This window comes from Paracoccidioides brasiliensis (assembly GCF_000150735.1).
Source record: "Paracoccidioides brasiliensis Pb18 unplaced genomic scaffold supercont2.7, whole genome shotgun sequence".
Lineage (NCBI taxonomy): Eukaryota > Fungi > Ascomycota > Eurotiomycetes > Onygenales > Ajellomycetaceae > Paracoccidioides > Paracoccidioides brasiliensis.
This window is the reverse complement of record NW_011371364.1, coordinates 267,347-280,179: the sequence shown is the minus strand read 5'-3', so window position 1 is coordinate 280,179 and position 12,833 is coordinate 267,347. Positions and strand designations below refer to the sequence as shown.

The following is a 12,833-nucleotide window of genomic DNA, read 5'->3' as shown; positions in this document are numbered from 1 at the left end:
CTTTCTCATTTCTAAACCACGAGGGAACAGGTTTGATGCGCAGTTGTGCGCGATTATGCTGGTAATATTATATATTATTTAATGATTCGTCCAAGTTCATGGCAAATGGGGTGGCTTGCCAATGCATGGTTGGCAATTTAAAAAGTGGGTGCATGACCAGAACTAGAGCCGAATAAATGGCATTCATCTATTTGAATGGAGGAACCCGCTAGCCAGCCTGTCACCGCACCCTTGGTATTTGCAGAAACAAACTCATATCACATAAGTTTCCGTGCAATTAAACCATAAGTAATACACAAATATTAAGGTATAAACCCGATTGCGAACTTTCGCACCCATCGCCAACCGTCAGCGGCGTGTACGGACAAAGAGTTAGTTGCCACTCTATCAAACCCCCCCTCCTTCCCTCCTCGCCCTAACATCCCGCATCAATGCCTTCGCCTCTTCGACTTCAACGCCATCCTGGCAAAGCTCCCCAGACAACAAATCAGCTCTGTTTAAATCACCATGCTTCAACGCCCAACGCGCCAGCCACAAGCGCGCCTTGCTCGTTGAAGCTGTGACTCCCGTGCCAATTGATTCCTCTTCAGCCTCTTCACCGATTTTGTGCGTGAATAACGACGTGCGTTGGGGATAAAGGCCCTCGAGATCTAATTCCAATTCATCGTTATCATCAGCTTCACCATCGTGAGCACCTGTCTGCCCCGTTTCTTGCTGGAGAGTAAGCTCCATGTAGGCGGCTGCTTCCTCTTCGTCGCCAAGGCGTTCGTAAAGCGTGGCGATTTGATGAAGTGTATCCGGATCAAGGATGCGTTTCGTGACCGGCGCATTGGCGCCATGTGCCTGGTGTGAAAATGGTCGTAAGCTTCCTGAGCCAACACTACTAAATGAACCCGGCGCGCCTGCAGAACCTACTTCGTAATAAGATCCCGCGACCAAAGCGCGCTTGAAAGCTCGAATGCTCTGCTCAGGACGACCCATTTTGGCATAACATGAAGCGACAGCTTGCCACATTTTGGGATCATAGGGGCGCAGAGCAGCAGCTCGATGATAGTAGAACAAGGCATAGAATGCCATGTCGAGGACCTCGTAGGCTTGCCCGAGGCCGTACCAGGCGCGATAATCCTTCCGGTTAACATCGACAGCTCGTCGATATGATTCAATAGCGGCATGGGTGTTTTTCATTTCGATGTATTCATGACCCATAAGGGTCCAGGCGGATAGAAAGTTGCGGTCCAACGTCAGGGCACGCCTGAAATACATGACTGCTTTTTCGTGTTCGGATTTGAGAGAGTAGTAATTACCTACTACGCAGCAGGTTTCCGGACGGAATTTATCAGTAGCCGTTGCTATTTGGGCTATGAAAGCGAGTTGAGGGCGGGCACCCATGACATAGAGGATGTTGGAGTAGTGGTCGAGGCTATCAAGGCGGTAAGGAGAAGTGATGAGGAGTTCAGAGAAATGATGAGATGCTTCCTCGAAATCTGTTGGAAGAGAGTAAGAAGTTAGGTGGTTAAACATGAATAGAGAGAAGGATTTGAGGGATGAAGAACCTTTTGAATGATAAAACAACAGAGCTCTTTGAGTCTTAAGAAATGCGCTAGTTGGAAATATGCTCTCGAGCTCGGTCAGCATATGGTGTGTATCTTCTGTAGTCTGGTAAAGTTCCTGGCTGCAGTGCAGATGAAATATAAGCGTCATTATGTTTTGGGGAAGTTGGTCAGAGATCCGTTTTAGCTGTAGTAGAACTTCAAGTTAGCATGGTGACGTAGCGGGGCATAGCGGGAAAAGGAGGCAATGGGCGTACCTCATCTGTGTTGGCGAGGAGGTCGTTTAATTCCTGCCAAGCACCCCAGTGAAAAGGATATAAATGCACACTTTTAATGAGCCACATTTTGGCTTCTTCCTCGTTTTTGCCTTTCAGCAGGATAACCCCATAGAGATATTCCAGCCAGCCTTGTCCCCGATCCTCCAAGCCCTTTGCTTTCCGGTGAGTAAACCATGCCTCTAAGCCCTGTGCCAAGCCAGAAAGCTCTCTATTCACGGTCATGCCTCCGTCTGCAGGACCCAAAACCATTTCCGTTCCCTCATCTTTCCGCTTCTCGCCTGCTAGATACTTAGCATAGAGAGCGAGGAAAAGGGACTTTTGGCTTAATCGCGGGAAATGATTCTGAGGAGCAGCGTTGGCACTCAATCCGCCGAAGGAAGAGGCTCTCCCCTTCCCTTTTTGAGGGCTGACTGGCGTCTTGGACTTTACATTAGCGGAGGTGGGGGCCAGCGGTATGGCGGAGGTGGAGGGAGGTAGGAACACGGCGGAACACCGGTCATACTCCCTAGTGTCGAAGTATGATTTGGCAAGAATATATTTGTGGGCTTCACGAGCTTCTAAAGCAGCTTCTTCAGGGTCTTGCATTTGCAGTAAAGGGTTGGGCGGCAGGGGGGGGGTGGTATCCATCGGAGAATCCAGGTCAGGATCTGCACCACCATCGGTATTTTCAAGCGGAACTAAGGAGTCCAGCATTTCCGCAGCCCTGGGGGAGGTAATGCAATGTGTCAGCAGGCGCGATTCCAGCCGTAGTCAGAGGAAGAGCATCTCGCATACCATTTGGCAGACTGGTAAAGACACCGTTCGGAGCATTTAATGGCCGCATCTTCAAGGCGGTACCGGAGTTCCCGCAGGCTGTCTCGATTTAAATTGGAGGCCATTGCAGAGTCGCCCTGCGCCCGTAATCATAGATTCCAATACACAAATGTCTCCATCGGCATTGTATGGTTGATTTTATGGTGATGACATCAGCGTATGACCGCGACTGGACTGTCCTGTTTTGCTGGACGCGACAAGGCGCAAACGGGTTCAACAGGGTTAGGTTGTTTTTCTTTTCTTTCGCTTCTCGGGGGGGGTGAAGAGAGGTCAGAACACATCCATAAGCATTCCACCATCCCACTCGTAAATCAGCCCAAATGCGAAAAATCCCCCTCCCTAATCAATCGCCCGGGTATCTGAGAATGTCCTTCCGGTCGTTATGTTGTTGTTGTTGTTGTTGTTGTTGTTGTTGTTATTATCTGGCTGTCTGTTGTCTGTAACCTGTCGAGCTATTGGGGGATTAGGTCCGCATCACGTGCCCAATCTGCAGGGTTAGCTAACTAAGTAGTGCAAACAATGCAATCAGTGCAAACAACCACCGAAGATTGACCGTTTGCACTTCGGCCAAATTTTAATAAAGTTCTTTTTGTCGAAGGAACAGGGAGAAATCCCCAAATTGGCCCCGTAACGGCTTTTAAATGCCAGCCGTTAACCATCGAAGCTAGACTTCTTGTTCTTTCTTCTGTTTCGCAGTCGCCGTACGATACGCATTCGACGGAGAAAATATACAGTTTAATCATTCACAGCGTTCCAATGGCGTCTCGAACTGCTCGTGCAGACTTCGAGGCTATTTTCCCGTCGCTGGTCCAGGACCTCAGCGACAATGTGAATCAGTACGGGATACCTTCAAATGCCCTTAAATGGTTCCAAACCGTTCGTACTTTTCTCTTTCTCCTGTTTCATTAACCAATCTGTCCCCTACCCATTAACTATGTTTTTGCCAAATCAGTCCCTGAATGCAAATACCCCCGGCGGAAAGCTAAATCGCGGACTTTCTGTCCCTGATTCTGGTCTCGCGCTGCTCGGAAAGCTTAGCGATGAACAATTCAAGCATCTCTGCACCCTGGGCTGGCTAACAGAGCTCCTCCAAGCCTTCTTCCTTGTTTCCGACGACATGATGGACGGCTCCCACACGCGTCGCGGCGAGCCATGCTGGCATCGCCGTCCAGGCGTTAACCTGATCGCCATCAACGACTCCTTCATGCTGGAATCCAGTATCTACGTTATTCTCAAGAAGCACTTTCGTTTCCACCCAGCATACGTCGACTTCCTGGAGCTATTTCACGAGGTCAGTTTCCAGACTGAGCTGGGCCAGCTCTGCGATCTTCTCACCGCTCCAGAAGACAACGTCAACCTGGACAACTTCAATATGGACAAGTTCAACTTCATCGTCATCTACAAGACCGCATACTATAGCTTCTACCTCCCAGTTGCGCTTGCTCTTCACTATCTCCAGCTCGCAACACCAGGCAACCTGCGCCAGGCGCATGACATCCTTATCCCGCTTGGCCAGTACTTCCAGGCACAGGACGACTTCCTGGACGTGTTCGGCAAGCCAGAGCAGATTGGCAAAATTGGCACTGATATTCAGGATAACAAGTGCTCGTGGGTAATCAACCAGGCTCTGAAGCGGTGTTCCCCGGAACAGCGCAAGGTGCTCGATGAATCGTATGGTCGAAAGGACGCCACCCTGGAGGCGAAGGTAAAAGCTGTTTTCAGCGAGCTTGATTTAGAGAAAGTCTATCGTGACTTTGAGGAGGATCAGGTGAGGAAGATCCGAGGCATGATCGAGGGGCTTGACGAATCGGAGGGCTTGAAGAAGGGAGTCTTCGAATCGTTTCTGGCTAAGATCTATAAGCGCGACAAATAGATGGCTGGTTACAGTTAAATGCTCTTTCCTTGTATTATTTCTTTCACAATTCTCCCAGTCCGTGTTTTGACTTTCTATTGTTGTGAAGACATTGTCCATTTCCACAAAGGGGACGGGAGACAAAACAAGGTACAAAGGCTTTCATACTTCTTTTTGACATTTTGATGATACTCAAATAATAGTTGCTCTAGTGTCCCAAATGTGTGTCTGTACTGTACTGTACATGCATCCATTCATCAGCTTTGTTAGTTGTGGGGTTCTGAATAATACATTAGTCTACCCTTTTGATGGCGTTTTATTCACACTGATGAGAAAAATGATAGTTAACTGATGTAAGGCTTGGTTGAGCTAATCGAACAATATTGCCTTTATCGGCCTGGATGAAATGCTCAAAAGCACAAACAATACTTCTGCAGCTCCAAGCAGTCAAATAATAAATAAACACAATGTACTTCTTCAGCTCCAGCAGTCAAATAATAAATAAACACAAAATGTAATTTCCACCTCCGGGATAAAATGAAAAATAAATGAAGAAAATTCCCTCCTCTCACACAACACAACCCATGTGAGCCAGTGCGATGGCGACAGTGATGGTGATGTGTAGGTCACTTCTGGTTCCTGAAACAAGATCATCCCAACCTGATAACTCGCTCAGAAACAGCTACCTGTTTACGAGGAGGGTTACTTCGTATCGGCCTAGACACGGCCTGAGTATGTAGCTACCCAGGTGCCGAACGCTGTAAAGGCGTAAGCTGACAACCAAATAGCTACTGATATCATTATCAATCTGGTTCCGGCAAACCGATTTGGTTTCCCATTTAAAAACTCCTGGAACAGACAAACTTTACCCAAGGCAGACGTGAAGTCCATTCTTGTTTGCATTTTGGGTTGGGGATCCGTTGAACTAATGCAGGAACAGTGTGACAGTCGTATCACTGTTGTGAAACTTCATGCCGAGATGGATCAAGGAAGATGCAACATTTCTCAGACCTGGCAATAAGGGAAGGGGGGGGGGGGGGGGTTCCAGGTGTTTAACTAACATACTCACTTTCTCCCTCCTGAATCGAGGATGATACTCAGAGCGAGCTATTGACAAATAATGTATCTCACAGATCAACGAACGTTACAAATTGAAGGTATTTAACAAGTATCCCAGCAACCATACCATGTTAAAGAGATATTATATGTTATTTAAAGTTCTAATATAGCCAATAGTATAAAAGGTTTCATTATAAAATATTCATTACTTGTTAAAATATAATGTTACATGATAATTTTCTCAACAAATTCCACATATAAATTAATATGCATGTTAATAAATTATTTCAGCTGTAAATTTTTTCATATATTAGTTCTATAAATAATATATTTAAAAAGAATACAGAAGTAAAAAAAGTTATTTAGAATTATTTTTATTTTTATAAAGAAAATAATAATTATAAATAAAACTTTTACATACTATTAGATATACTCCAATTATTAGTTACTAAGAATATTATATATATATATATATATATATATATATTGTATTTTGAAAAGATAAATTTATTTGAAAATAGCAAGCAGTGTGAAAACAGAGTGTTGTGCAGTAGAGTTTAATAAACTATCATCTACATTAGCAGTTAGTATAAGAGCAGAATTGTATGAGGCAGTCTGAATAGAGTAGAAAACATCTTACTCGCATGAGCAGCAAAGAATGGACTATCTATAGTAGTTTCTATGTTGCTACGGATACAGACGGGGAAAACCACTCTTGGGGAATGGGATTTAGAAATGGGGATTTGGCATCATTGTGACAAATGAGAAGCATCGGAGTGGGAGATAATGACGATTCTGACGATGTTGCTCTGCTGGATCGGAGAGAGAAGAGGCGGGATTGGATCGTGGGCAGAGGAAAAGTTCAGCAGCTCGGAGCATAGTTATGCTACGGCAGGATTTACCGCTTGACGCATGGGTAAACATTCACTGGACAGAAAGAAAGCATGGACAAGTGGCAAACAACAATGAACATTTGTTGTTTACTTTTTTGCATGGTCATTTCCTTAACTCTCGTACAAATAATAATCAAGGGAGGTGAGGTCTCGGCACAACAACAACAACAGGTCTTTCTGTGAGAATTCTGAAGTTCAGAACAATAGTGGATGTTGTTATAGAGGATAGCCAACCCTGCGCGAGTGGGGCTGGATGCGGGAGGTCGACATCTTACCACGGTAAGCGCTTTTAGTGGCCAAAATTTTAATTTTGAGGTTATACCCGACATCAATAGACACTATTGTTCGTAGATATTTATTGGTAAAAATATCTTGCCAAATGCTTTTGGTGAAATTATCCAGTAGTACCAATAAAGGACACTGTGGCCTTCGCTTATCATGCGCCCTGAATAGGTAGATACAGTTCATTACTTTTCCAAAGCAAAGTATCCCCAAGAAAAGACAAAATATAACCAGATAAAGATAGCTTGCAAATTTCAAAGGCAAAAGTTTCGAAACTATTATTAGCCCGCTATTAACGAGGCAAAACCGCCCGTAAATTTCATGGATATTGCAAATCAAGAAGGTTAGCTCCGAACGCATAAAACTTTTCACCTTGGCCCCCATTCAAGCTGCGGGACGAATAATGCAAATAACAAAGCGATTCAACAAAAAATTTTAGTCCTACCTCTCATACATTATTGGTATGATGTTGATTGCACAAGGCATGTAAATTCTCCGACCCCCCAACCCGGCGAAGCGGGGGTAGTTCTTCACTCAACCCATCAATCCAGGCGGCTGTACGGCATTGTTTATCCGACTGCCACTTGGACGACGAAGATGTAGCTCCCATAGTATCAAATTTGATGTGACACACACAGCCGATGCGCTGGCCATATGGTGGTGAGCTCTGCGGTTGCGTGGAGCGTTTGGAGGAACGCGTCAGCTGGTGCAAGTCGGTCGGTCCAGCGTTGACTGTGGAAACTGCTGAGCAGCCGGCGTGAGTGGTGGGAATGGAATGCTTGGGTGACGCTGTGGTAGCTCTGCAACCGTTTCCTAAAAGCCTAGCAGGGTGGAGTGAGGACGGTTTGGCTGAGTTCATTCCTTTAGCGGTAGATTTAGGAAATGCGGGAGGAGGAAAAATGGCACCTGATGGTTGATTGATGGAGATCCGTCCTCGGAGCTTGCGAGCGATGTGAAGGGAAGGGAAGCGAAATGCACGACGGCGAGGCCGCGAAACGCGCCGTGAGATCTGTCGATTCTGTGGTTTACACAAGGTATAGACTTTATGGCCCTTTGAACGGTCCAAACGGACCAAAGCCCGACAGAAGCGCTTTAGTTTGGAAGATATGCTCTCTCTCTGTGGGAGTACGAGCGATGTAGTGGAGACAGTAGAAAACTCAGCTGATTTAATGTAGACATCGGACGAGTAAGCTGACTTGTAATATTCTGGTTCAGGGGACCGAAGGCGTTCATATCCCTTCCCACGGAAGAGCGATTTCCATGAGCATCTATTTATCCAATCAGAAACCCGATGCTTTCCCTTGATATTCGAGAATACTCTCATAATGACGTTAGGCTATGGCAAAGAAAAGTTCATACCACACGGGTGTGTGAAATGGCATTGGATTCTTTCCAAGGAATGAGAAGAGAGCTTCGCAGATAGAAAATCTGAAGATACACCAGAAGAAGTGGGGGAAATGTTAGCGGGAGTATAGAAAATTTATGTATCACAGACAAAAAAAAGAGTTTTATGTTGTCGAGTCTAGAATCGATAACAATGCCATAAACAAGAAGACAAGCAGGCCTTATTAGGTCTCCAATGGCCATGAACGAGGGGGTCAACCCGAATGACGACATAATACCGTATAGAGCGGATTCCCCGGGCGTCTTCTAAACTTCAAAAGGACGTGTATTAACTTCATCGCAGAAGAGAATGGTTTCCGATTGGTTGTCGTAGATTCAACGTTAAAGTTTGACGTGCGGCCGTTGGAACGGTGAAAACCATTCCGCGGTTTCGCTAATATAAGGTTCCCATCTAAAGGGGACAGATCTAGATAAAATCAAAATTATGTCAGGAGGTAAACAGAACTGGAATTGATACGCGTGTTACTATCAGTATTTGGCACGGAAGGGCACAGGCCTTGACAGTGAAACTCACGGTGAGTCCAGTGCGTACATTTCAACCAAGATAAAAATTGGGAGCGTGCATTGTTTTCACGAGAATGATTGGGGGCAGGGTAGCACAATACTTCTGACGAGAAACAACAGACCAGACGTTAAGTTATCGAATGATGATGATGATGATGATGAATCCCTTAGGGATAAGCCGTTCGAGGTGGTTGGGTGTGGGGTGTTGCTGTAGTGACGCCGACCGCACGTAACCTCGTGGTAAAAACAATGCAAGGGTGGCACGGATCCCGACAGGGATGGGACACAAGCGCGATTTAAGCGCGCAAACACACATTCATATTGGATCTAAAAATAATCGTTTGATACTTCTGGCGTCTCTCTTTCTAATGAGATGCAAATGAAGCCAGTTGAGAAGAGATAAAAGCCTAAAAATAAATCGGCGGCGGGAACCCGGTGAATAAGACGCGTTTCCGCCAGTTCAGAGGTTATTCAATAGGTTCAAGCGAGGAGAAAAATCACAGTGAATCGACCGATATTTCCACCCCTAATTCCAGAAGAATTGGATCCAGAAACGATCGTTGGGCGGTGCTGCTGCTTGGGCTGGCCAAATGGAGAGAGAATGGGATCGAACGTACGCCGTCGAATTCACAGAAGAAAGTATTAGATACAAAGGCTACTCCTACAGAGGGTACATGTGGATTATGTCGATGAGTTCTCGAGATCCCGGCCTCAAACCATAACCAAATTAATGAGAAAGATTCAGAGAATATATTCGATTATTTGGGAGGCTGTAAAAGCTCGCAGTGGGACCTGGCGGCCTCATTGCTACGAAACTCTGCCCCGAAGGGTTGGTTTCGTCACCCACTGCTGGTACCTATTCTTTGACACCTATATGGGGCTCTCGTGGTATGCTGCCGTGTGCATCGGAGGTAGTGGGTACCTGCAAGCCGGGCTTATACCGTGTGCACGAGTTAACCATTAGACCAGGCAGGGCAGGGAGCTTGTGGAGTGTACCCATTTAACCCCTTAACCGGCTTATATACCCCCCAAAATCGAAGAAAACACCTGCTCTCTCGCGCACCACGGCCTAAAGCGAAGCAAAAAATTTTGCTATTATGTAGTCCACACCCCCAAGAATATCGGTGTCATCAAAGGGAATGCCAAAGGTCGTAATCGGGGTGTGTTCGGGGAGATTTGTACCGAGAGACACCATGGAGCTCGAGTTCTTGTCACGTGCTAAGTAGCAGTCGCAAGTATAGAGCTCATGTGCCTTCCACACATACACCTCTGAGCGATCAAATCGTACAGCATACAATGCTGAAAAGGGGGAACATATCAATTCAGCTGATGAAGTTCAGGAAAAAGGTTAGTGTTGCGGTAGAGAGCATGGCTACTACTGCAAACGAATGTGAAGGGTGAATATAAAATATTCGATGAACCAGTGAATGCCCTAATATGAAAAATCAATCAAACGTATGCCTTGTTGCCTCTTGCGGCGGAGGAAACGTTGGAAAAAATCTCTGGTCCAGCGACGCGAATGACAAAGCCGAGTCCATTCGCATGGGGCAATTTCAATGGCGACTGTCGGACTCAAGACAGCTGAGAACAATGTTCTGCTCCTCTGGGGGGTCTCTGGGGGCATTTACGGGAGCGCTTTCAGTAGCTTCTCTGCATCTATTCCAGGCTTAGTTGCAATACAGCATGACTGTTGCTGGCACTGAAGAAACATGTCCCACCAAAGGGCTGCAAGGAAAAATAACGCATTAAACGGTACCAACAACAAAAGCAGACCGGTAGAGCCAGAGGGTTGGATGAAGAAGGAGAGAAAAGAGAAGCGAAGAGATGGAACGTCGTCAAAGTAAAGATCGTTGGAAAATCCCAAGCGATGATCGCATCCAGATCGAGTGATGCCAAGCGCAACTAGTTCCAAGGTTGCGGGCTTCTTGTTTAAGGGTTATCAAGACGAGTTTAATACTTTGTCCGTCCAACCAACCCAAGGTTCGCGTGGCAGACCCACCGTCAACTTCGACTGGGGAAGACATCGTTGGAACTTAAACTTAGGTTCAACCAACAAAGAAATATCTGTATATTAGATTTCCATGGTTGGAAGTCGAAAAACGACAAGATTTCGGCATGTTTCTACCCTCAACGTCTGGGTTCTTATTTCCCGGATAACCGGCCCTAGGACAGGTGGATTACGGCCTGTCAAGTGACTATTGTGGTAAACTACTCCATATAAAACATGTAAGACGGTATAAACTGAATGGTCACTTGTTATTCCCCCACATTCAAATCATGGTAGCAATTAGCCTTACAAAATGCGGTTCAAGTAAAAAAAAAAAAAAAAAAAAGTCAATTTACTAGCAAGCTAGTTAAATCAAGTGCTCTTATGCTTAAATGTTCTCGTGGAAATCACTGGCGTCCCTGAAACACTTGAGTAAAATATGTAAATCTATATTCAGAACTTGTTGGGAAGCAGATCACGGAAGCAGTTGTGTATCATTATGAGAGCTGCGTTTCTACGCGATGGTTATGTTGTGGTTGGTTGGCTACCGTGCTTGGAGACGGCGGACGGCCCGCAGGGAGGAACTCCGAAAGAGTTTTCAGTCTGGAAGCTCAGTGGTCTGAGTGGAAAGTTTTCTTTTTCTCTTATTTTTTACCTTCACTTTTAACCTGAATCACCCACGGTTTCGATTTTTGTCTATGTCAATGGCTATTTATTTAATTCAGAGATAAAAAGCCAGTCTTGGCGATAATTGCCGACGGAAAGGTGTCTAGAGTATATTTCTTTGAAACAAAAAGTATGGGCTATGTACTATTTATATTTTTCTATTGATGTTAGACCTGAGTTCAAGCTACTGGAGAAGAAGCCTCCGCTTAAATCCGCCTTCAGGGAGACATAACTCGAATGATATGAAGAACTTCGAACTCCAAAAAGTGGGTTGGTAATAACAGGGAAATATATTGTAAATTTATGAAGATTCCTCTTTACGCAGCAAGATAGGCAGTGGGCTGGGAAATGGATTGGGTATATATATACATTCTTCTTCAACAGGCCCTAGTCACTCGAGACTCCACACCCGGTACCAATATGGTTTATTGCCCGAAACACACCTAGAACCGATTCGCCCACTTTCGGCCCACAGGGTAAACACTGAAATTTTGGACCGCTGACTGTAATATATAACTTAATGCATATTTCTTCCATATATTGTTCACAACTTGTGTGAAGGGGTGCAAACTCATTCAATGTCAAGCATTATTCTCTTCTTCTTTTCAACATTGTTCAACGACCAACAATTATGGAATCATTGCTGGCATCTTCGATGGTCGCCATGTCGTCATATATAGACTCGACCGTTTGAGTTGTCAAAATCGCATGAACCTGATTGCGGAGGAAAAAATGGCCAATGACCAGCTGAGCCGGGAGCAGGCATGACATCATTCTCCATCTTCGACCCCCCCCCCCCCCCAGTCAACCTGTTCTGGATGCTACGAGCGACGGCTTTGATTCGTCCCCGGCACAGGTACAAGCACCTCTGGGTCACCAATCCGGTCACTTCAGCGATCTCTGATTCAAGACCGCAATTGACCACAAAGACGAGATTGGCTGCAATATGAGGAAATCAGACGATTCGGGATCGATCGGTGGCAGTCTTTTGGAACGGTCTTAGGACGTTTGACAGTGTGTGAAAATTGCGCTCTGCAGGTGGGTGGCTTATAGTGTTATTTTTTCCTATATTTTCAATGTGCTGCGATTGCTCCCGGGAACTCTCGTGAAAATGTTCGATAGGAGGATTCCGTGCAACCTGCAAAAGTGATCCCTGGGATGGTCTGGTACTGCTGATAATAATGACGCGCTGCAGGAAATCCCACCCTCTCTATGCACATCCTCATTAGACCAATGTAGAACGACATAATTTATAAAATTGTGCGCACTGTAGAATCGAGATACAGCAACAGACAAAGGTCTCTTGATGCCACTGACGGCTAGTTTGTTGTGCTGTCGAGCCATCTTTTAAGTATAAATTTATCACCCGGTGCGGAGTACTCCGTAGTAGTTAGTGGATTGTTGATTTATTGTCGCCGCCACTTGACAAGGATTTTTATGGGCTTTCCGGGGGATGATGGAAGGGGAAGGGCAAAAATGTCGGTGCTTTCTTTAGCTGAGATGGGGCATTCCCAAGGTTGTCCTGCCTGAGACATCTTGTTTAGC

At 45.6% G+C, this 12,833-nt stretch overlaps 6 protein-coding genes across 6 annotated transcripts; 2 read left to right on the top strand and 4 right to left on the bottom strand.

Annotated features, from left to right (window-relative positions):
* Positions 1 to 387: 387 nt before the first annotated feature.
* Positions 388 to 2,706, bottom strand: PADG_05784 (anaphase promoting complex subunit CDC23; the record flags this gene model as incomplete). Its single annotated transcript, XM_010762910.1, has 4 exons — positions 388 to 1,484; positions 1,554 to 1,737; positions 1,808 to 2,531; positions 2,603 to 2,706. The coding sequence occupies 4 exons, from the start codon at positions 2,704 to 2,706 to the stop codon at positions 388 to 390; spliced, it is 2,109 nt and encodes a 702-aa protein (XP_010761212.1).
* Positions 2,707 to 3,397: 691 nt separating this feature from the next.
* On the top strand, positions 3,398 to 4,514 carry PADG_05783 (bifunctional (2E,6E)-farnesyl diphosphate synthase/dimethylallyltranstransferase; the record flags this gene model as incomplete). The annotated part of the gene is made up of 2 exons (XM_010763113.1): positions 3,398 to 3,517; positions 3,594 to 4,514. 2 exons carry the CDS (start codon positions 3,398 to 3,400, stop codon positions 4,512 to 4,514), a joined length of 1,041 nt encoding a protein of 346 aa, XP_010761415.1.
* A 578-nt stretch (positions 4,515 to 5,092) lies between these two features.
* Positions 5,093 to 5,514, top strand: PADG_05782 (uncharacterized protein; the record flags this gene model as incomplete). The annotated part of the gene is made up of 2 exons (XM_010762909.1): positions 5,093 to 5,225; positions 5,282 to 5,514. The coding sequence occupies 2 exons, from the start codon at positions 5,093 to 5,095 to the stop codon at positions 5,512 to 5,514; spliced, it is 366 nt and encodes a 121-aa protein (XP_010761211.1).
* A 1,661-nt stretch (positions 5,515 to 7,175) lies between these two features.
* Positions 7,176 to 8,051, bottom strand: PADG_05781 (uncharacterized protein; the record flags this gene model as incomplete). Its single annotated transcript, XM_010763112.1, has 1 exon — positions 7,176 to 8,051. The coding sequence occupies one exon, from the start codon at positions 8,049 to 8,051 to the stop codon at positions 7,176 to 7,178; it is 876 nt and encodes a 291-aa protein (XP_010761414.1).
* Positions 8,052 to 10,188: 2,137 nt separating this feature from the next.
* PADG_05780 (uncharacterized protein) lies at positions 10,189 to 10,659 on the bottom strand (the record flags this gene model as incomplete). The annotated part of the gene is made up of 2 exons (XM_010762908.1): positions 10,189 to 10,301; positions 10,593 to 10,659. 2 exons carry the CDS (start codon positions 10,657 to 10,659, stop codon positions 10,189 to 10,191), a joined length of 180 nt encoding a protein of 59 aa, XP_010761210.1.
* Positions 10,660 to 12,243: 1,584 nt separating this feature from the next.
* PADG_05779 (uncharacterized protein) lies at positions 12,244 to 12,632 on the bottom strand (the record flags this gene model as incomplete). Its single annotated transcript, XM_010762907.1, has 2 exons — positions 12,244 to 12,498; positions 12,573 to 12,632. 2 exons carry the CDS (start codon positions 12,630 to 12,632, stop codon positions 12,244 to 12,246), a joined length of 315 nt encoding a protein of 104 aa, XP_010761209.1.
* Positions 12,633 to 12,833: the final 201 nt, after the last annotated feature.